This window comes from Tasmannia lanceolata, unplaced genomic scaffold (assembly GCF_043159265.1).
Source record: "Tasmannia lanceolata isolate RefF3 unplaced genomic scaffold, GAP_Taslan_0.1 ptg000012l, whole genome shotgun sequence".
In the NCBI taxonomy this organism is placed as follows: domain Eukaryota; kingdom Viridiplantae; phylum Streptophyta; class Magnoliopsida; order Canellales; family Winteraceae; genus Tasmannia; species Tasmannia lanceolata.
In genome coordinates, this window is record NW_027518689.1 from 23,222,545 (window position 1) to 23,244,685 (window position 22,141).

Below are 22,141 nucleotides of genomic sequence, written 5' to 3' on the forward strand. Positions count from 1 at the left end.
GACACATGTACTGGCCTTGTGTCTATATCTTGGTTTCATGAGCGCTCTAGAGACTAGCCAGGTCTCATAGGAAGCGGCACCACTTCCACACTCACATAGGTAGGCTTATCAAGAGTGCCCCTGTAACTAAAACACTCGAACACTATGTTATAAGCCTATTAAGAGTTTAAATACTCAGCATTCTCCTTTTAAACATTACAGGTACCAAGCACTTTACCTTGGGATGACAAATAATACAGATTATAGTGCTTGCAATCACTCCATATGATGTACTTGGACTCATTGAACTCAAGACTTGATGTTTATTCAAGTGTTGAGTTGATGTTCCATCATTGGTGACTATTGGTTAATGGCTTTAACCCCATCCCTAATGATGTTTTACACACCAGATCTCTTGCAAGAGCTTTAGTGAATGGATCGGCCAAGTTTTGGCTCGATCTCACAAAATCAATAGTTACTACTCTATTAGTAAGTAACTCTCTTATAGCACTATGTCTAAGTCTTATATGTCTGGACTTACCATTATAAATATGATTATATGCCCTTGATAGTGTGGCCTGACTATCACAATGGATATAAATCGATGGCATTGGTTTAGACCATAACGGAATTTCCAATAACAAATTCCGAAGCCATTCCGCCTCTTTACAGCATACTGCCAGAGCTATAAATTCTGCTTCCATAGTTGAAGTTGTTATGCATGTCTGTTTCTTAGAGGCCCAGGAGACTGCTCCCGCACCAAGGGTGAAAATCCACCCACTGGTTGATAAATGATCTATACGCTCAGTTATCCAACTAGCATCAGAGTATCCTTCTATTACAGTTGGATACCCACTATAACATAAACCATAGTCTATAGTTTTCTTTAAATATTTTAAAACTCTATAGACTGCATTCAAATTAGAAAAACTAGGATTATTGGTAAACCTACTAAGTTTACCTACAGCATATGCTATGTCTGGCCTAGTACAAGTCATAGCATACATAAGACTACCAATTACACTAGCATACCCTAGTTGAGAGATAGTCCTGCCAGTATTAAGATACAACTTTATATTTGGGTCAAAAGGTGTTGAAATGGGTGAACATTCAAAATGGTTAAACTTTTTGAGAACTTTCTCAATATAATGTGATTGTGTTAGAATAAGACCATTATCCTGTCTTATGATTCTAATACCCAAAATCACATCAGCTTCACCCATATCTTTCATATCAAAGTTTTGAGAAAGATATGATTTAGTACTTTGAATGCTTTCAATATCGGTACTAAAAATTAACATGTCATCAACATATAAACAAATAACAACACCTTTGCCACCCTTAAATTTATTGTATATACATTTATCTGACTCATGTATCTTATAACCATTTGTCACTAAGACTTTATCAAATCTTTCATGTCATTGTTTATGGGCTTGCTTAAACCCGAACCGAAACGGGCCCATCGTTAGGCCCGAACCGAAGCCCAACCCAACTGAACCATTCGGCTTGATGGGACTGCGAACCATTTGACCCACCCATCCGACCGGTCCATCTTCATCTTGATCCAACGGTGCAGATCAAATCTGAAAAAATTAAAGGCTCCAATCGTTCCTCGCGCCACTATGCGCTCTATAGCGCCAATAAAGCTCCTAAAAAAGCGCCACTATGCGCCCTATAGCTCATTGCCCACGCCGCGCGCGCGCGTGTACGAACGGTGCGTTGCACCGTCCCGCGGGTCCAACCATTGGTTCAACCGAATGTGCAATTAATAAGAGTTAGAAAAGGTAGTGCTTTATAAGCCCTTCTCTTTCTTTTCTCTCATCCGGTACGGGACTATCTTTTCACCTACACTTCTACATCCTTATGTAAAAGCAAATATTTCTAAGAAAACATTTTCTTTTTCCCAAACGCTTTTGATAAAATATTTTCCAAAACACTAAAACATGTAATATACATGATTTTGAAAATGCAAACTCACTAACATCTGTTACCCACCCCAAGCAATGGTATTGTGATTCCCACGCACACTTTTCATCCGAAAATCCCTCTCTCTCTCATCCAAAACTCCCTCTGCCGAAATCTCTCTCCCCCTCTCTCTAGATTTCTTTAACTTCCTAAAAGAAAGCAAAAAAGAAAGATGGAGAAATTGATTAAGATTATATGCCATCTTAGTCTATAATTTGTCGCGGTTACCAAACATACACTTGACATTTGTCTATAGAAAGAGAGGAAAAGAAGAACTTGGGATGATCATCGCAATGTTTTAATATTTGGTCATCGAAATGAACCACCTCCAAGTAACTGTGTGTACACCTCACAACATTTTCTCATACCTTACTAATGCTTTTATAATATAACACCTTAGTAATTTAGCTAGTAGTGTGGGACACACACTACACAAGGGCCCCACCCTTCAAATATTCAGTGAAAACGAGAGCCACCAGACCCAACATAGCAAATCTTCCATTCCACATCTCCGCATCTGATGTCATAATCCCATCTGATTTGGATTGCACAGTCACTCCCTTGAATAGAGGTACCAAAGAGGCTATAGACAGCACAACGGTGGAACCCACAAACCAAGGCAATCCTCCATTTGCCAACTGGGCCACCACATCATCACCTCTTGCCAGCTCAGCTCCCAAGGCTGCCACGAACCCGATCATAGCCAATCTCCCGTTAATTCTCTCTGGTGCGGGCCCACTAAAAGCCAACACGTCAGAAAATTTCGTGCTGACCTGTCAAAACATAAGTTAGAGTGAGGTACATCTCATAATCAGACCTATTTATATGCAAATATAAGGAACTTTATGAAAATTGAAACTTAAACTATCAAAATATGGGAGTGCCAATATAATTTGTCTGTATATTTGGATTTAGAGTCATAAAATGCAAATTTAGAAGGAGCTTTTGCAAATCAAAATATTACTGATAAATAAAGAAATAATTGAACACCTTTGGAGTTGGAGATGGTGTCTGGGATGGCTGAGGTGATTGACCCTGCCACATCAAGAAAATATCATTATAAATTCGAAATCCAGCAACAAAAATAAAATTGTTAAATGATGATGATGAATAAGACAAAATCTGCTAAAAGTGTTCATGAGTTGGCTTTACTTTCATGCAAAAGTGGAGTTTTTATATGGTGTAAGCCCTCAAGGAAATGATAATCCCCTCTCAAAAATCAATTTCCCAGGATGATCCTAACCCTCTCATCAACAAAGGGACTCAATGTGAATTAGACTCAAGTATTTTTCAAAAAATGACTAGGCCCCACTTCGTATGACGATCCAAACTGTACATTTGCTAGGCCACAATGTAAATAGTTAAATTACTGGCATTCTTGGGCTATGATGTAAATAGTTGCTCCCACCCTTCAAAACATGAAGTGTAAAAAGTGGGTACCGCTACATAAAAATTAGAGGTGTAAATTGTGGGCTCCACGTCATGCATGGGATAGGATGAGATTGTGGGCCCCACCCATCAAAACATGAATTGTAAAAGTGTGGGCCCATCATACTACAACAGCCATTCTTTGCCCCCTCTGGACCAAATTTCTGGCTTCGCCCCTGGGTGGGGGATATCATTTCCCAAGCCCTGATTTTTCAAAAAGTACTGTACGGACAACTCCTTAGGATGATCCAAACCGTCCATGTGACAAAACAGAACGTAAATTGGATGTGCCCCAAAAAAAAACATTTCTATAGGATGATCCCAACCCTCCGATCTACAGAGGAACGGCATATTATTGAAATCTTTATAGATCGTAGGGCTAGGACCATCCTATGTAAATGATTTATGAGGAACAACCTATTTATGTAAAACTGTGTTTTACGCCTTGGATCATCCTATGATGTGGTCCGTACAGTACTTTCTGAAAAGTATGGGAATACAAGGGCTTCCACCGTATAAAATCTAGCAAACTTGAGCTGCAAAAATGGCTTTCTGTGAAATTGCCTCTCAAATCACTAATAAATGCTAAACTCAGGGGCAACCTTGTAAAAATCTACTAAAAGAGTGCCCTCATTAGCTGCAAGTCACCAAAGTGCAATTAAATCAACCAAAAAACACTTTGATGACGTGCAGCTCTTTCAGCTAATTTTTGCAAGGCAGCCTTACGTTTAGCATACCTCAAATAATAATAGAGCGAAAATTTATTTGCACCCCCTAAGGATAATTTGCACCACTTCTAACGTGATTTGACGTCAAAAAGCATTAAAGTCTGTCCACAGTTCACGTTAAAAGGGGTGAGTATTATCCTACATAGGGTGTGAATTTATCATCTCGCTAATAATAAAACTAAAATTTTATAAGTAGACTAAAAGACCATGAGAGATCAACATTTACTTCAGCATTGCAACGAATACGAGACACATAAGCAGCTCTTTGCTGATGTGGCAAACGGCCAGACGAGACAAGTGGCAAATGGGCGGCCATGAATGCTGACGTGGCCATCTGTAATGGGATTCCTTAACGAAGGAGTCGACTGAACAAAAATGAGAGAGTGGAGAAATGAGAGCAAAATATATCAAACACTAGAAATGTTGTGTGCAATTTTAGAAGAGGGTCGACTGGTGTTTTATAAACAGAATTGTGGCTATTTTGGTATCCACGTCATGGCTTATTTCGTCCATGAGTATGAAGTCACGTGAGCCTCTTGTGTTGTTTCACTGACGTGGGCAAAGGAAACTCCGTGAATGAAAAGGAAATGAAGCTTCATTCATTGTTATAATTTTTGGTTGTTTTCGAGGCCACGACAGTGGTTTTGTTCTCTCCTATAGTTTTGGACTCACGCGGATCCGAATCTTGTCACGTGGACCCCGGGCATACTGAATTACTTGATCGTAGCAAATAATTTATACTTCACATCGACTTGAGTGTCAGAAGTGTTTCCCACTAGGCATGGCTCCAATCATACCTTTTCCTGCTTGCAGGTAACCTTTCTGAGCCTCTTTGCCCACTCTAGATTCGAAGAGGACCCTTGGATCGACTTGAGATGGATTCGATACTAGGTAGTATAGATATCATTATGGGAGAAGTTGATCGTTGAAATAATTCGAGCAGCGACAATCCCTTGGAATAGACCTGGCAAAAGCGACCCGTGCCCGTGGGTCGACCCGACCCACCAGCAAATTTGCGGGCACGAGTCTGAGCTTTAATGACCCGTCAAAACTAACCCGCGGGTGACCCAACCCGCAAAAACACGGGTCGGGTCGGGTCAACCCGCGGGCACCCGCTTGTAGTGGGATTTGCTAGCGTCCTTCGCAGAAGACATTTTGAGGAGGAAAAGAGGACCCTAGCAAATCTTTAGATCCCCTTTTTCACACCATGTTCTTCTACTTATCTTATCTCCGGTGGCTCCACCGCTTCTTAATCCGCCTTTGGACTTCTTCTCCGCCTTTGGCTTCTTCTCCGGATGGGTTTCTTCTCAGCGCCCATGGAGGAAAAGATGATTATGGACCGCGTATTGTAGGCTCCTCCATGGCCGGGTTTCTTCTCAGCTTTAATTGGCTTATTTTTAGGGTTTTGACTTTTGAGTGCAAATGGATTGATGACATGACTAATTTTAGGCATGGATCGATGACTTGGCATTTTAGGCATTCGATCACAAACCATCGACGGTTGTGGTGATTTCTCTGAAAAGCAACACAACGTTGAGAAATGATTTCTCGTCAGAACAACGAAATATCAAATATGCCATTGTCAATATACAACAACCAGTGATAACATTTTTCAAAATAAACAACGGTTTGAATTTGAGGGTGACCCGCGGGTTGACCCGGCCCACCCGCGGGCCGCGCGGGTCACCAAAATTCTGACCCGCAAAAATGCGGGTCATCTCTTGACCCGACCCGTGTGACCCGCACCCGCATCACCCGCGGGTTGACCCGGCCCGACCCACCCGTTTGCCAGGTCTACCTTGGACACTTCACCTGCATTAAATTGGTATCAGAGCATCCCTTCGAGACAAAAATGGTAACAGAGCTAGCTCACAAGATTTCCTAATCTTATCGGTCCTGGAATAATGGTTTGTAAGGAAGTTTGGTAGTATGTTTTCGTGCTAGTGTTGCTTAGTGTTAGGCCTAAAATCGGTAACAGGTACGGCAGTGACGAAAGAGCTGAGCTGGAGGACCTGAGGAGCTGAAGTCAAGGAACTGAGTTCTGCACAAGAGCGCATGAGGTCAAAAGACCAACCCGGAGTTGTTGCTCCGGACGGGCCCTTCGACACTCAAGTCAGTATGAGCAGGAGTGCAGAGCCAAAAATTTAAGAGTGGTAGCTTAGAAGTCTTTACCCTTTACTTTGAGCCTTGAAAGGCCTTTTATAGAGGGAGGCCTGGGGTAGTTGGATTACCTACCCCAGGACAGGTGTCTGTCCTTCTGTGGGTTTAGGTTTACCTACTCTCAAGTAATTACCGGATTACCCATGGACAGGTGTCGAATTCGTGGTGGACCCTTCCGGGGCCACGTGTCGACAACTCATTAGTTGTTGTTTTTCATCCCCCATCAGTTGCCCCCCAGTTCTCCAAGTCATTGTGATGATTTGGGGAAGTGTGAGGTTGTACTCTGGGGCGGCTGGAAAAATGAAGAGGGAGGATCTGTCCGGCCAAGCTATTTGGGCGGCCTGGGCAGGACAGATTTTTGGCGCGAAATCTGTTCGGCCAAGCCATCTGAGCAACCTGGGACGGGCAGAAACTTGGCGTGAAATCTGTCCGGCCAAGCTATCTGGGCAGCCTGGGACGGGCAGAACTTGGCGTGAAATCTGTCCGGCTTGGGACGGACACATTTTTGGCGTGAAATCTGTCCGGCCAAGCTATCTGGGTGGCCTAGGACGGGCAGAAACTTGGCGTGAAATCTGTCCGGCCAAGCTATCTTGGCTGCCTGGGACGGGCAGAAACTTGGCGTGAAATCTGTCCGGCTTGGGACGGACACATTTTTGTTGTCTAGCGGAAGCGTCATATTCTGTCCGGCTTGGGCTGGGCAGATTTTTGTCGTCTAGCGGACGCGTCATATTCTCTGGCTTAGGACAGACACATTTTTGTCGTCTAGCGGACGCGTCATATTCTGTCCGACTTGGGACGGACATATTTTTGTCTTTTAGCGGATGCGTCATATTCTGGCAGGCTTGGGACGGGCAGATTTTTGTCTTTTAGGGGACGCGTCATATTCTGGCCGGCTTGAGATGGACACATTTTTTTCGTCTAGCGGACGCGTCATATTCTGTCCGGCTTGGGCCAGGCAGATTTTTGTCTTTTAGCGGACGCGTCATATTCTGGCCGGCTTGGGACGGACACATTTTTGTCGTCTAGCGGACGCGTCATATTCTGCCCGGCTTGGGACAGGCAGATTTTTGTCTTTTAGAGGATGCGTCATATTCTGTCCGGCTTGTGCCGGGCAGATTTTTGTCTTTTAGCGGACGCGTCATATTCTGGCCGGCTTGGGATGGACACATTTTTGTCGTCTAGCGGACGCGTCATATTCTGTCCGTCTTGGGACGGGCAGATATTTGTCTTTTAGCGGACGCGTCATAGTCTGGCCGGCTTGGGACAGGCAGATTTTTGTGACAGGCGTAGTTTATACGCGCGTCCATTCCGTACGCGCGTAGTTTATATGCGCGCATTTACTCACGTCCTTGCCTCGAAGTGTGTGCCCTCCATAAATGAAAGACACGCGTCGTTACCCGGTTCACGTATGCGAACCGCCTCAAGCTTGGAGGCTATAAAAAGGGGTTTTCACCTTTCATTTTTTTACTTTTAACTTTTTACTCTTGCTTTTTGCTTTGCCTGCTCGGCTCGGGTAGCTTGTGGTTGTGGCCGTCCGCGAATTAGGAGTTCTGTTCAGACCGGTAATCTTCTTGAGCGCGTCTTTTATTCATTTCTTTTCCTGCGTTCCTCATGTCTCGTAGTGCCTCTAGCTCTGAGTCCGGTTCGGAGTCCAGTTCTAGGTCCTCTTCAGGAGAGTCCGGTTCTAGACCCTCTTCAGGGGAGTCCGCATCTTTGAGTAGTTCAGAATCTAGTTCGTTGGAGAGGACCCAAACTAGTCCGACCAGGACTCCCGGCCCCTACATGGTGAGTCCTGATGGGACGAGGTAATTTTGGATCTGAATACCACCCCGCCCCCAACTGATAGTTTCTTCCGAACAGAGGCGAGCGTAGGTAGTGACGCCGCCGAGGCATCCACCACATTTCGTCCGGGCCGAGCCGTCGAGATCACTGCCAGGGCTCGGATGGACGCCGATCCCAAATATAACATCCAGGCTCTTTACGAGGAGAAGATCCTTGATGAGTCCAGATTAGGGGACATTAGAGATAGGTATTGTATTCCCCAAAGGTTCAGGCTGAGGGTTGCGATAGAGGGAGATAGGGCTTGCAACGACAGCACCGACATCTGTGTTTACGATGAGTCGTTAAGAGCCGGGCTGAGGTCCCTTTGCATCCATTCTTCATCGCGGTCCTTTGATATTACGGCCTGGCTCCGGCTCAAGTCGTACCGAACTCATGGAGGACGCTGGTTGGGTTTATATACCTCGTCCAGGGCCGGCTCCAAAGGAGCTTGTCCCTACCGCTGTTTCGGAAGTGTGCGCACCTGAAGAGGCACAAGGATGGGGGTTGGATTTATATCAGCCAACGCCCCGAGGTGAAAATGATTACTGGCATTCCATCCTCCATACACCTATGGAAGAACAGATTTTTCTATATTGAGGACGGTAAGCCCACTGAGCCCTGGCCGGTTCATTTAAAGTGGGACACCCCAGACACACTTGCGCTGAGCCGCAAACCGCTCTTAGAGGGCGAGGATTTGAGAACGTTCGCCCTAGTCTGTGATGAGTTACATCGGGAGGGCGTGATTCACTGTGTGGACTTCTCTAGAGAAGAGGTTCTGGTCGGGCTCGGCATCAGTACTGTGACCCCGGCACGTATGTGGCAAGTCTTGATTTTAAGTCATCTTTTCTCTTCTTTGTTCCTGACCAGTTTTTGTTTGTGCTGTTGGATTTCAGAAATACAGACGCAGTCAAAGCTGGAGAAGGTGAGGCAAGGGGCCAAGGTCAGCAGGGCCAGAAGAGGAAGGCCCCAGAGATTTCAAGTCTCGCGCCAACTAAGGATGCATCGCTCCCCAAGGGCAAGCCTACTGTGAAGTTGGTCGGCTCCTATGGCCGGGGAGCGGGGAGCTCTAAGTCTGGGGACGCAGCCATCGGAGCCCGCCTTACCCCCGCGAGGTCCGAGGACAACATCTTCCGGCCTGGGTGATAGCCGGGTGGCCATGGAGATTGTCACAAAAGGCCTACTGAACCAGGATCAGCTCCGGGTTTTGAACGAGCCTCCCGATGCGGCTGATGAGGCCATTTTCTCCTCACTTTATCAGATCGATTGTACTATACTGACTTCCGCGAGAAGAGTCGGAAGTTCTCTGCCGCTATCACTAAGTCCGAGGAGGAGAACGGCAAACTGGTGCAGGAGGCAACCGAGCTCCATAGGTCCATCGGGGAGAGGGAAGTGGAGATAAGGTGGCTCAAGGCTGAGATGGCCGCCCAGAAGCAGAAGGCCACCGAAGCCCTCAATGCACAGAGGGAAAGAGCCCGGGAGAGACAGATGGTGGCCGTCGAAGAAGCTGTGCAGAAGAAAGAGGACCAGCTCATTAGTTTGTCCACTGAATCCTACAAACTGGGATTTATGGACTGCCTCGAGCAGGTCAAGGGATCCAACCCAGCTGTCGTTCTGACGGGCCTTGTCCTTCCGGATCTGCCGGTGGCCGACGACGACGAGCAGGGCACCATCGCACCAGCAGAGGTCCCGGGGGTAGATCTTCCATGGGATGGTGGTCACGGGGTGTCTTAAGTTCCCCATTTCCCCTTCTTTGGCACGGCTCCTTGATTCTTTTTGTAATGGCCCTTGGAGGCCCTACTTTTTGTAATGGCCCTTTGAGGCCCACTTTTTCATGAATAGAAGTTACATTTCGCTGTCCACTGTCTCCACTCATGTCTGCCTCTGGCTAATACTGATTAACTCAACATTGTGGGCCAATAATACTTGTACAACAATTTGTTTCCGAGCAAAACGGCACTCCGGGCAGTCATTCAAGCCTTTATTGACTCGCTTCTCTGTAGAGACGAACCGAGGTGAACTAGGCAGCTATTACCCAAGCCTTTCCGAGGTTGATTTTTCTGTCCGGGCCCGTTCCTGATTAGGAGTGCGCTCCCGGTCTTTGTGGAGACGAGCCGAGGCGAACCATGCAGCGAGTACCCAAGTTTTAGTGAACTGGGTTTCCGAGGTTGGTTTTTCTGTCCGGGCCCGTTCCTGACCAGGAGTGCGCTCCCGGTCTTTGTGGAGACGAGCCGAGGCTAACCAAGCAGCGAGTACCCAAGTTTTAGTGAACTGGGTTTCCGAGGATGGTTTTTCTGTTCGGGCCCGTTCCTAACCAGGAGTGCGCTCCCGGTCTTTGCGGAGACGAGCCGAGGCGAACCAAGCAGTGAGTACCCAAGTTTTAGTGAACTGGGTTTCCGAGTAGGAGCGCTAGGTGATTTGCAAAGAGTCCTTTTTATCATTCACATTCAAGTTTTTTTTTTTTTTTTTTTTTTTACAACGTCACTTTTGCGCCGGGCGGCCAACTACTGATAGTATTTTCGGAGGTTCTTTGAGTTCCAGGCGTGGGGTAATTGGTGCTCCCCGAGCGTCTCTAGTCTGTAACTCCCCGGGCGAATTATCTCTTTCACTCGGAACGGCCCCTCCCAGGTCGGGGAGAGTTTGCTCACCTTCTTTGGTTGTGAGATATCAGTCTTTCTCAGGACTAGGTCTCCTGCTCGAAATTCTCTTGGGCGTATCTTCAGGTCGTGATAGCGGGACACTTTTTGATTGTAGGCCGCGACTCTGATTCGGGATTCTTCTCGGGCTTCCTCTAGCAAGTCGAGGTTTGCGCGGAGCCCATCTCCATTGGTCTGCTCATTGAAGTTGGTGATTCTGGGAGACGGGACGCCAACATCGATGGGTATTACGACCTTGGTTCCAAAAGACAAGTTGAATGGCGATTCCCCCGTAGCAGTTCGCGGGGTGGTGCGATACGCCCAGAGGACGTGATAAAGTTTGTCTGCCCATCGACCTGCTTTCTCGTCCAGCCTCTTTTTGATCCCCTGGAGTAGGATTCTGTTCGTTACTTCGGTTTGCCCATTCGTCTGAGGGTGTGCCACTGAAGTGAATCTCTGTTCGATCTTCAAGTCAGAGCAGAATTTCTGAAAGTTCTGGCAGTCGAATTGCTTCCCGTTGTCCGTGATCAAGACATGGGGAATACCGAATCTGCAAACGACTGACTTCCAGAAGAAGGTCTGCATGTTTTGCTCTGTGATCTTGGCTAGAGGTTCAGCCTCCACCCACTTGGTAAAGTAGTCAATAGCTACCACGACGAACTCACGCCTCCCGGAGGCAGGCGGAAAGGGGCCTAAGATGTCCATACCCCAACCTGCGAAATGGAGCGGGCTGATGATTGGGGCCATGGACACAGCTGGTTGATGGATGGTGGGAGAGAACTTTGGCATCTTTCGCACCTTTTGACTAGGTCCAGAGCGTCTTGCCTCAAGGTTGGCCAGTACAGGCCTCTTAGCAGTACTTTAATGGCCAAGGCCTTGCCCCCCAGGTGCTCTCTGCATATTCCTTCGTGAGTCTCTTGTAGAGTGTATGCGGCGTTGCTTGGCCGGAGGCATTTTAGGTACGGAATGGTGTATGACCTTTTGTACAGACTTTCACCATCTAGGGAGAATCGGGCTGCTCTCTGTATCACTTTGCGGGCTTCCTTCTTCGCTTCAGGGAGCTTCCCACTGCGCAGGTAATCAATGATCTCGTCCATCCAGCACGGCTCGTGCTCGACCTGCATCACCTCGACAGCCTCATTTTCGATTCTAGATTTCTTCAGAAATTCCATACATATACTCCTAAGAGTGGTGTAACCGGATGCCGCCAGCTTAGACAGCACATCCGCCTTTGCATTCTCCGTTCTAGGGATTCTGATGACCTCGAAGTTTTTGAACTTGTCGGCCAATTGGCGCACCTTGGAGAGGTATTTGATCATGCGCTCGTCGTGCGCCTCATAGACTCCTTGGATTTGGTTTACGACCAGCTGGGAGTCGCAATACGCCTTCAGCCTTTAGGCGCTGCTCTGGACTGTTAGGTTCATTCCGGCGATGAGAGCCTCGTATTCTGCCTCATTGTTGGACGCACGGAATCCGAACCTCAGCGCATAATCCATAACAAAGCTATCAGGTCCAGTGAGAACCAAACCGGCTCCACAACCAACCTTGTTTGAAGATCCGTCCACATATACTTCCCAGAGCGGTTCGTTGGACGATGGATTCTGTTCTGCCGGTACAGGGATGTCTTCCGTTATCACTGGTTTAGTCTCAGCTTCTGTCCGTTCCCCAATCGTAGTTGCATTCTCTACAAGCGGGGTTCGGGCAACTTCGGATTCGATGTTTTGCTGGTGGATGGTGCATTCGGCCACGAAATCTGCCAGCACTTGAGCTTTTATCGTCGGCCTAGGCAGGTACTGGATATCGAATTCGTTCAACTCTACGGCCCATTTCACAAGTCGTCCTGAAGAGTCTGGCCTGTGGAGAACTTGTCTGAGCGGTTGATTGGTCAGGACCTTTATTGTGTGAGCTTGAAAAATACGCCCTCAGCTTTCTGGCCACCATGTTCAGGGCGTATGCCAATTTCTCAACCCGTTGGTACCTGATTTCAGCGTCGTGTAGGGCCTTGCTGACATAGTAGATCAGTTTCTGTTGGTTGTGCTCTTCTCAGATCAGCACAGCTGCCAGTGCCAGGGGGCTTACGGATAAGTACAAGAGCAGCTCTTCCCCCGGCTCCGGCTTTGTCAACAGTGATGGAGAAGACAGATACTGTTTCAACTCTTCGAACGCGACTTGCCACTCCTCTGTCCAGGGTGTTGTCTTGATTCATTTGACGGCGTTGAAGAAGGGCAGGCATCTCTCTGCAGACTTTGAGATAAAGCGCCCCAGTGCGACCACCATCCCGATTAACCGTTGCACTTCTATGATGGTCTTTCGTGGGGTGAGCTCCACCACGGCTTTGATATTTTCCGGATTGGCTTCGATCCCTCTCCGGCTTACCATGAATCCCAGAAATTTTCCCGAATTGACACCAAAAGTGCACTTGGAGGGGTTGAGCTTCATGTTATGCTCCCTGAGGACTTGGAATGTCTCTTTCAGATCGGAGACGTGATCTTGCGCGCTTTGGCTTTTGACCAACATGTCGTCTACATAGACTTCCATGTTGCGGCCAATCTGTTCCTTGAAGAGCTTGTTCACGAGCCTCTGGTATGTGGCCCCGGCATTCTTTTGGCCGAAAGGCATGACACGGTAACAGTACGTTCCCTGATCTGTTATGAAGGAAGTCTTCGGTATGTCTGATTCATACATCCTGATCTGGTTGTACCCGGAGAAGGCTTCCATGAAGCTCAGCAGTTCGTGACCTGCGGTGGCATCTATCAGCTGGTCAATTTTTGGGAGCGGGTAGCTGTCCTTGGGACAAGCTTTGTTCAGGTCGGTGAAATCAACGCAGGTCCTCCACTTCTCATTGGCTTTCTTTACCAAGACCACGTTCGCCAGCCAGTCCGGATATTGAATTTCCCGAATGAAGTCAGCTCTCAAGAGCCTCTCCACTTCTTCCTTGATCGCTCGCCGCTTCTCCAGGGAAAAATGTCTTCTTTTTGTTTCACCGGCCTGCAGGTTGGATCAACACTGAGTCTTTGCGTGCTGACCTCCGGGTCTATGCTGGGCAAGTCTACGGGAGCCCATGCAAAGACGTCTGCATTGTCTTGAAGAAACTGGGTGAGGCTCTGCCGGGTGCTGCTGCCTAGAGAGGAGCCGATCTGAATGACCTTCTCACTATCGCCTTTCCACAGAGGGATGGAGATGAGGTCTTCGGCGGGCTGAGTCCCCTGGGCTTTGTCTCTCAGATCGAGTAGCTCAATCGACAGCGATTCTGATGCATTTTTGCCCTTGAGTGCCATGGCGTAGCACTCCCTGGACTGTGGTTGATCTCCCCTGACTTCTCCCACGCCGTTTGGCGTTATAAACTTCATTTTTTGGTGATATGCTGAAGCGACGACGCGGATTAGATTTTGGCCGGGTCGTCTCAAGATAGCGTTATAGACCGAAGTGGCCCTCACTACCAGGAAGTTGACCATCGCGAAGGCTTGACAGGGCGGCTCTCCGACGAGGACTGGGAGTTCAATCTGTCCTTCCACTTTCACGACCTCCCCTGAGAAACCGAATAGATCGGAGTTCGCCGGCCTTAAGCGGTCGTCTCCTATCATCATTTTCTCAAAAGCATGATAGTACAGGATATCGGCCGAGCTCCCATTGTCGACAAGGATTTTCTTCAATTCCCAGTTCGCGACAAGCATGGTTAGGACCAGTATGTCGTCGTGAGGTAGTATCAAGTTGTCGAGATCCGCATCTAAAAAGGAGATTTCATTCTCTGTCTTCTTCTTTTTGCTGCATGTGTACACAACATTGACTCGGCGTGCGTAGGCTTTTCGAGCAGCAAATGATGTACCCCAGCTGCCGGTCGGCCCATAAGATGACCCCCTTAGGCTAGGATCGGCGCGCCTCTGGCTGTGGACTGGATGGCGGGGGAGATTGATTCCGCGCATGGGGCGGCTGTGACCGTCGGGGGCTCTGGCCCTGGAGACTCTTCTCCCTGCGCTCTCTTCTGTGGCCGCCATCTTTGACATACTTTTTCAAGTACCCCAGACCAATCAGCAGCTCGATTTCTTCCTTGAGCTGCCAACACTCGTCTGTGTCGTGCCCGTGGTCCCTATGGAACCGATAATACTTCGACTTGTCTCTCTTGTTTCCCTTGGAGATCATTCTGGTCGGCCACCTTACGAATTCTTCTCCTCGGATTGCGGCCAGTATGTGTCTCCGAGAGGTGTTGAGAGGGGTGAAGTTTTCCTCCCTCCTCTGGGGGGGACCTCTCTTGTTTGGGGGCCTTATCATCCCTACGCTGCTTGGTAGGGTTCTTTTCTTCGGAGGTTCTCCTCCGGTTTGAGTCTAAGGCCGCTAGAGTCTCCTCCACGGCTATATATTCCTCGGCCTCTGCCATCAGATCCGCCAGTGAGTGTGGGTTTTGGCGAGCAACTGATCGGCGGAAATCGTTGGATTTGGCGCCTGCGAGGAGCGCATTCATGGCGGCTGATGGATCCAAATTCAGCACTTGAAGAGCCTCTCTGTTGAAACGGTTGACGAATGTTTTCAGAGGTTCATTATCCTCCTGCCGCAAGGCCATCAAGGATGCTGTTGTTTTCCTTGGCCTCCGGCTGCTCATAAAATGGCGGACCAGGTCGTCCCCAAAGTCCTCAAATCTGCTAATAGAGTTTGGCTTGATCCTCGAGTACCAGTCCCGGGCTGCGCCGGTTAGTGTGGTCGGGAATGCCCTGCAGAGGAATCCATCGGAGGCGCCGTGGAGGAGCATCATAGTCTTGAACGTCTCCAGGTGGTCCACAGGGTCAGTGGTTCCTTCGTATTGTGGAACCGTCGGCATTTTAAACCCTCTGGGTGCTGGTGCGTTCATAACATTATCGGTAAACGAAGGTTTGCTTGAGTACGTCTTCGCAGCGGGTCGGCCTTGATCCTTTGCCAGCTCTTCTATGCGGTGGTCTATCTCTTCTATCCTCCGTAGCATTGGACCAGTCCTCTAGTCTGTTCCGCCCAATGATTTGTTTTTCTCTACTGAGGGGCTCGCAGCAGAGCCGGAATGACTTTCCGGACTCCTTCGATGATGCCGGGATCTTTCCCGCGGCGCACGGTCTTCCTTGGCTTGGTGCTTTTGCGCGGAGCGAGATCGTGACCTCCGGCGGTGGTGAGGCTCTGTATGCGCATGCCTGGTTTTGGAATGATGGACTCGCCTTGTGGAGTGGTGGGTCCGGTCTCCACTAGGGCGCGCTGGCTCTCCCCTGTGGGCACTCGACCTTTCCTGTACAGGTTGTGGGGCCTCTGGGGGATGCTGGGGAGGCGCTTGGATTAGATGTTGGTATTGATCGACAAGAGTAGTCATCTGTTGAAAGAGAGCTTGCACTTGATCCGGACTGGGAGTGGGATTGAGGTGTTCCGAATGAGCCGGGCTCTGCTCTGCTGTTGCAGAGGGAGCTACTACCTGCGAGGCGATTCAATCACTTCGAACCTCGTGAGGTACTACAGCTCGGGTAGTTCGTTCAGTTGGTACCCGAGCACTCTTCCGCCCTGCCATTTTGTATAGGGGATTCGAACAGCTTTTAGTTCGGGTCCCACGGATGGCGCCAATCTGTTAGGCCTAAAATCGGTAACAGATACGGCAGTGACGTAAGAGCTGAGCTGGAGGACCTGAGGAGCTGAAGTGAAGGAACCAAGTCCTGCACAAGAGCGCACAAGGTCAGAAGACCAACCCGGAGTCGTTGCTCCGGACAGGTCCTTCGACACTCAAGTCAGTATGAGCAGGAGTGCAGAGCCAAAAATTTAAGAGTGGTAGCTTAGAAGTCATTACCCTTTACTTTAAGCCTTGAAAGGCCTTTTATAGAGGGAGGCCTGGGGTAGTTGGATTACCTACCCCAGGACAGGTGTCAGTCCTTTTGTGGGTTTAGGTTTACCTACTCTCAGGTAATTACCGGATTACCCCTGGACAGGTGTCGAATTCGTGGTGGACCCTTCCGGGGCCACGTTTCGACAACTCATTAGTTGTTTTTCATCCCCCATCACTTAGGATTATTTGGCAGTGATTTCAAGGTGTGGCTAGATTGATTGGGTTGCTATATCATTTGCATTGTGTATTCGGATCGGAATCGTCGTGCTTTGATCGTCAGTGGACTGTTAATGGGAGACATAGTAGTTTGACATTGGGTTCGACATGAGGTTGTTTTGACATTCATTGTATTCTTGTGATCCATCGACATTGGCTTCCGTTTGTGGGGGCATTGTTTGGATTATATAGTGCTTCTATTGCATGTTTGTTTCATTTTGTTGTTGATTTGAGTTGTTGCATTGTGTTTGTATTGAGCATCGGTACATGCGACTTTGACCACTATGGCTCCACTGTTTATGCCACATTTTGAGGGATTTGATGATTTTGGCGATTGCGATATGGCTTGCTTATAAAATCGATACACTTGAGGCATACGACGAGTAATATGGTTGTGATCATCCAACCACTGTTTGCTAAGTCATGAAGACTACGGAACGAGGTGCTAGATCTATGTGGGTAGGCATGATGATGGAGCGACGTGTCATGGGAGAGTCTATTTTCAGTCGATAGGAGGAATTCCGAGATGCGTTCACGCAGATCTATGCTTCAACAGCTTCTCCTATGTATTGCTAAAGGCTGAATCATAAGGTGGCAGCACGTTGTCAGTGAGAGACCAAGTATCAGGAGAGAAGACAGAGGCTATAGCTGATGATGCATAGTTGGCTACTTAGAGGAGTCGATTAGCCACTTCTTCCCCTCCACCTCCAGATGATGAGGCTAGTTCCCAAGAAGGGGAGGAAGAAGCCATGTGTGGGACCCGATCCCGCGAGAGGGGTGGGGCGCGAGCCGCCACGCTCTCTCTCTTGGTCTCTCGTACCCACGCGATTGGCGTGTACATTTTTATTATTGATTTTAATTCATCTTTTATGTGAACTTGGGATCACTAAGGCAATCCGAATTCCACACAAAATAGACTGACAGAGTCGCCACCTAGATGTGGGATCTAGGACCCATAATTAACCAGAAATCTAGACTCGCTACCTGGTTACAAGAATGGAAGGTATGGGGAGTTATCCACCACATGCACCATTCCTGCCCGATAATCGGTCTTCAATTCCAAAAGTTAACTCTTTTAAATTCATTTTAAATGGCTCATTCAACTCTCTGTTAATGTGCGAACTAAGTGACATGCATCCTGAAATCTAATTTCCTTGTGGATCCTAAATGTGTATCTTGATTCCTTAATTTGTTTGAATTCAATCTAGGTGCAAGTTCTCCTAAGATTCTAATTTCATGGAAAATCCTACATATTTTAATTAAGAATTTACAAGAAAATTAATATACAAAACACCACAATTTGTTGTAGTGCCGACTCGCGGTTGGTATGCCATCAGACATCCAAGCTGCCTACGTACCCAAGCCTCACTGGGATCAGATTCGACGTAGTTCGTTGCACCTAAGCTAAGCTACATATGCCTAACTCAACTAAGACACCGACCTAGACGGATTTGACTGTTTCAACAGTTTTAGGAGAAGTTATTTAATTCAAGTTGAGGATTTTATTATCCTAAGATTTCATCTAAGATGCTATATGATTCTTATCTAAATGCAAGTGGTTCCTTAGACTAATGCAGGTTAACCTACATCCTACTTTACTAGGTTTGTCCTAGGAAAAGAGTGGGTGACTAGTGTAACTAGACCTAAGGCACGGTTGCTATCCATAGCAAACGTACGTGATGAGGCTGGACTCCTAACTCTAGGACTCCCTAAAACCTAAGACTCCCTAAAACCTAGGACACGACCTGACACAAGTGTTCCTAAATTGGGCTCTAATGGTTCTTATGACGGAAACCGTGATCCAACGCTTCCGAAAGACACAAAGTAAATCGATTCAAGTTCTTGAGGTTAATTAATTTCAGATTTCAAGGATTTTCGGTTTCTGGATATTTAAGGAATACCAATGGTTCTAGGGTTCACCAATTTCAGCCTCGAATGGCATCCAAGGAAGGGAATCGTGCGCTCTTTCCTTGTGCAATTTAATACTTAGGTTATAGCATCTTATTGCCTGGCATATCTCAGGATTTCCGTGGACAGTGAACCTCGGAGCCAACAACATGCTATAGCTTAAATATTCAAATTGTCAAAGATCGAGTGCAATTGGGATACGATTATGGATGCACTGGCCATTTTTCCAGGGAAATCTAAAGACCCTAAAATTTCTGTTTTAATAGATTAAGGAGTTAATATGTGACAGAGATTTAAGGTTCTTTAGAGATTTTCAGATGATTTTCAATTAATTTCGGATTTTCAATGAATTTTATCAATTTTAAACATATGAGTGATTTTTACAAGTGGAACTATTGCAAACAAATTCGAAATGAGTTGAAACTTCTACAGTAGCAAGCTAAGATGAAATGTAGCTTACTGGAAGATTTTTACAGATTTTTACATTAAGCTCATATTTAATTTTTATTTAACAATTAATTGACTAGATTGCAAAAATAACACAGAAACTAATAGAAATAGAAATCTAAATTCAATGAAATTTCTTCAGAAATAAGATATGAGTAAATTTAGCATGCTGTGAGATTTTCATGAATTTTGGGTACTATTTACTATCAGTTTCAGATTTTTCAATTTTCAGACCAGATTATGAATTAACACTACATCCCATATGAAACAAGATTTAAATCACTTGAAATTTTACAGCAACTAGAAATGTGGAATATAAGACTACTGTAAAAATTTTGGGAATTTTATCTGTGATCTAATGTCTGTAAAAAATTCTTCCAAAATCTGATAATTTTCAAAGAAAGCATAAAATAATATACCAAACCAATTCCAAAAATTCTCAAAACTTCATGGTAGAATATACCAGTATCATATTATTTTCCCCCGAAATTCCATTAATTTTCGAATCCGTTTAGTATATAATTTATTTTTCTTCGTCAAAAAGATATTTTTGAAGAGTTTTCTATTTTGAAAACACGATTTTCGAGAAAATTACGACTCCGAAAAACGTCCTTTAATCTTGTTCTGATATGATGAACACAAGAAAAATTTTAAATTCCAAAAAATAGATCATCCTGAGATGGCTATTTTTTCGAATTTTGTAATTTCTCAGCCATTATTTTAAATAAAATTCCACTAATCACTCAAATTTTCAAAATCCTTTGATTCAATGTCCGATCCAATCGGATGGTTATTTTATTCTATTTAAATAGATCGGTGTATTAAATTTCGGGACGAATCGGAATTGAAACACTCATGTAGATCGTGATTTTGAGCACACACATATAATATTGAATTAAATTCAATTAAATGCTAAAACTCGTGCAAAAATACATAAAAAAATATCAAATAATCCTAAAAAAAATCTGAGAATAGTGCACCTACCTGTGATGGAGATTTTGGGTATCTTTTGAATAGGACAACATTTGAAGGCTAGTAGTTTTATTTGAGTCTTCTTCCTCTCTTTTTTTTCCCTCTTTTGAAAGAAGAGAGCATGGGTATTTATAGGTGAGGGATGAGCCAGGTTACCCCATCTTTAGGGCCTAGAGGTGTAGGGTGGAGATTGAGTGATGGAAAAAGGAAGGGGAAAGAATGGCCAAGATCGGATTTTTCTAGAATATTCTCCCTCTTCTTTGGCATCTTCCATTTAAGCCATGGCTATGTTAAAAATGGCAGGCACTTATGCGGCCAGGATCAAGTACTAAAGATTTAGGAACAATTCAAGGTCCAAGATGATGCCATTTGTCCTTCGAATCTTTCTAGATTTTGGAAGCAAATTTCAAGGCAAGGGAAATGTCCAATTTGGTTGCCTTTGTAGAGAATGGCAATGATTTGGATGGTTGCGATTAACTGCAATCTCCATGCGATCAAAAGAACGGGCGAGATCGGGTCTCCAAATATCATGAAATCTTTACAATGATATGGAATAAGATTGGGTGGTTGAGATCAATTTCGATCGAAAGAATGGACGAGATGATGCCTCCAAATCTCCTACAATCTTGTAAAAGATTTTTCAAATATTTTGAATGTAAAAATCGAAAAATGCGATTTTCAGGAGATTTTAAAGTCCGATTTCGATAATTCTTTCACCATTAAAATCGTTGATTTTTCCTCTTTCATTTAAGCCCAATGTTACCATAGAAATATTATTTTCAAAATTTTTGACCAATGCGAGCCATCAGTTTCTAACAGCGAATCATTTTTCCAACCGTTGATCAAATTAGCGATTCGATTGATCCAACCAACTTAATCAATTTTTGATAAATGATCCTAACCTTTGAAATATGAATTTTGACAACAATTAAAGTACTGAAAGCACTGTTGTTGATAATTTGGTTAAATTATTTCGACGGCTCTCGTTCACCCACATTGATCCGTGATTTTTCACTGGGTTTTTGCTCAATTAAGTGACACAATGGTTAATCTGAATTTGAGATTAACCTTGATCGATCCTATTTTGACTAAATGATCACAAATTCTTAGTAAGGAAAGACACCCAGGTTAAGATCTGCCCTTGATCTAACGATTTACGGAAATCGGGTCTCGGAATGGAATCAGGTCCCGGGCTGTGAAGTGACCCTAGCTTATTTTGTCCCGATTGATGATCCGTAAAGTCAGATCGAGATATTAATGACCTAAAACATATAAATCCATGATAGAGGGGCTCTCACATGGATTTAACAAACTAAATTCACCAATCAGGGTATTTTTCAATTTTTCGGACCTAATCATCTCATCAGGTACATCTCTTTATCATTTCGGTTTTCAGAAAATTTGAGGATGCATACTTTACCAATAAAATTCCACGGATCAATATATTAGGTTATTGTTGGTTAAAGTGTAGCAAAATGAGGGTGTCTACAGATGCCCCTCTTTGGTAGAGATGACGTAGTCATCGAATACCAAAGTAAAAGTGACAGAGCCATTTTGCGTAGCTTTAATCGACAAAGGACTCCCTAGACACAATGCAACCTACTATAATGCAAGACCCTAGATAAAATCCTAGAATTTGAACATATATCAAACATCGTTTACTCTAAACACCATGAGAAGGCAGTTTAGAAACATGGAGAATCAGATTTACCCGGGGTGTACAAATCTTGCAATCCAGAACAAAAATGATTATGATGCGGCGCCGTTCACAAACAGGCAACAAGAGAATGAGATATCATTTTCGAATGGATTCTGAAGAGAAGGAACAAGGATCGTTCTCAAACGGTTTTTAGAAGAAAATGAGACACCGTTCACAAACGGTTCAAGGAAGATGAGAGATATTCCCAAATGTACTTAGAAAATGAGGCACCGTTCACAAACGGCCTCAAGGAGGATAGGAGACCATTCACAAATGGAATCAGAAAATGAGACACCGTTCACAAATGGGTTTAAGGAGAAGACGAGACCATTCACAAATGGACTTGAGAAATGAG

At 45.6% G+C, this 22,141-nt stretch overlaps 2 protein-coding genes across 2 annotated transcripts; both read right to left on the reverse strand.

Annotated features, from left to right (window-relative positions):
• Positions 1-2,120: 2,120 nt before the first annotated feature.
• LOC143887731 (early light-induced protein 1, chloroplastic-like) lies at positions 2,121-4,542 on the reverse strand. The gene is made up of 3 exons (XM_077391897.1): positions 4,330-4,542; positions 2,938-2,982; positions 2,121-2,720 (listed from the first exon to the last, which is right to left on the reverse strand). The coding sequence occupies exons 1-3, from the start codon at positions 4,435-4,437 to the stop codon at positions 2,376-2,378; spliced, it is 498 nt and encodes a 165-aa protein (XP_077248012.1). The 5' UTR covers positions 4,438-4,542; the 3' UTR covers positions 2,121-2,375.
• Positions 4,543-10,585: 6,043 nt separating this feature from the next.
• On the reverse strand, positions 10,586-12,923 carry LOC143888644 (uncharacterized). Its single transcript, XM_077393081.1, has 4 exons — positions 12,728-12,923; positions 12,262-12,623; positions 11,578-12,084; positions 10,586-11,104 (listed from the first exon to the last, which is right to left on the reverse strand). The coding sequence occupies exons 1-4, from the start codon at positions 12,921-12,923 to the stop codon at positions 10,586-10,588; spliced, it is 1,584 nt and encodes a 527-aa protein (XP_077249196.1).
• Positions 12,924-22,141: the final 9,218 nt, after the last annotated feature.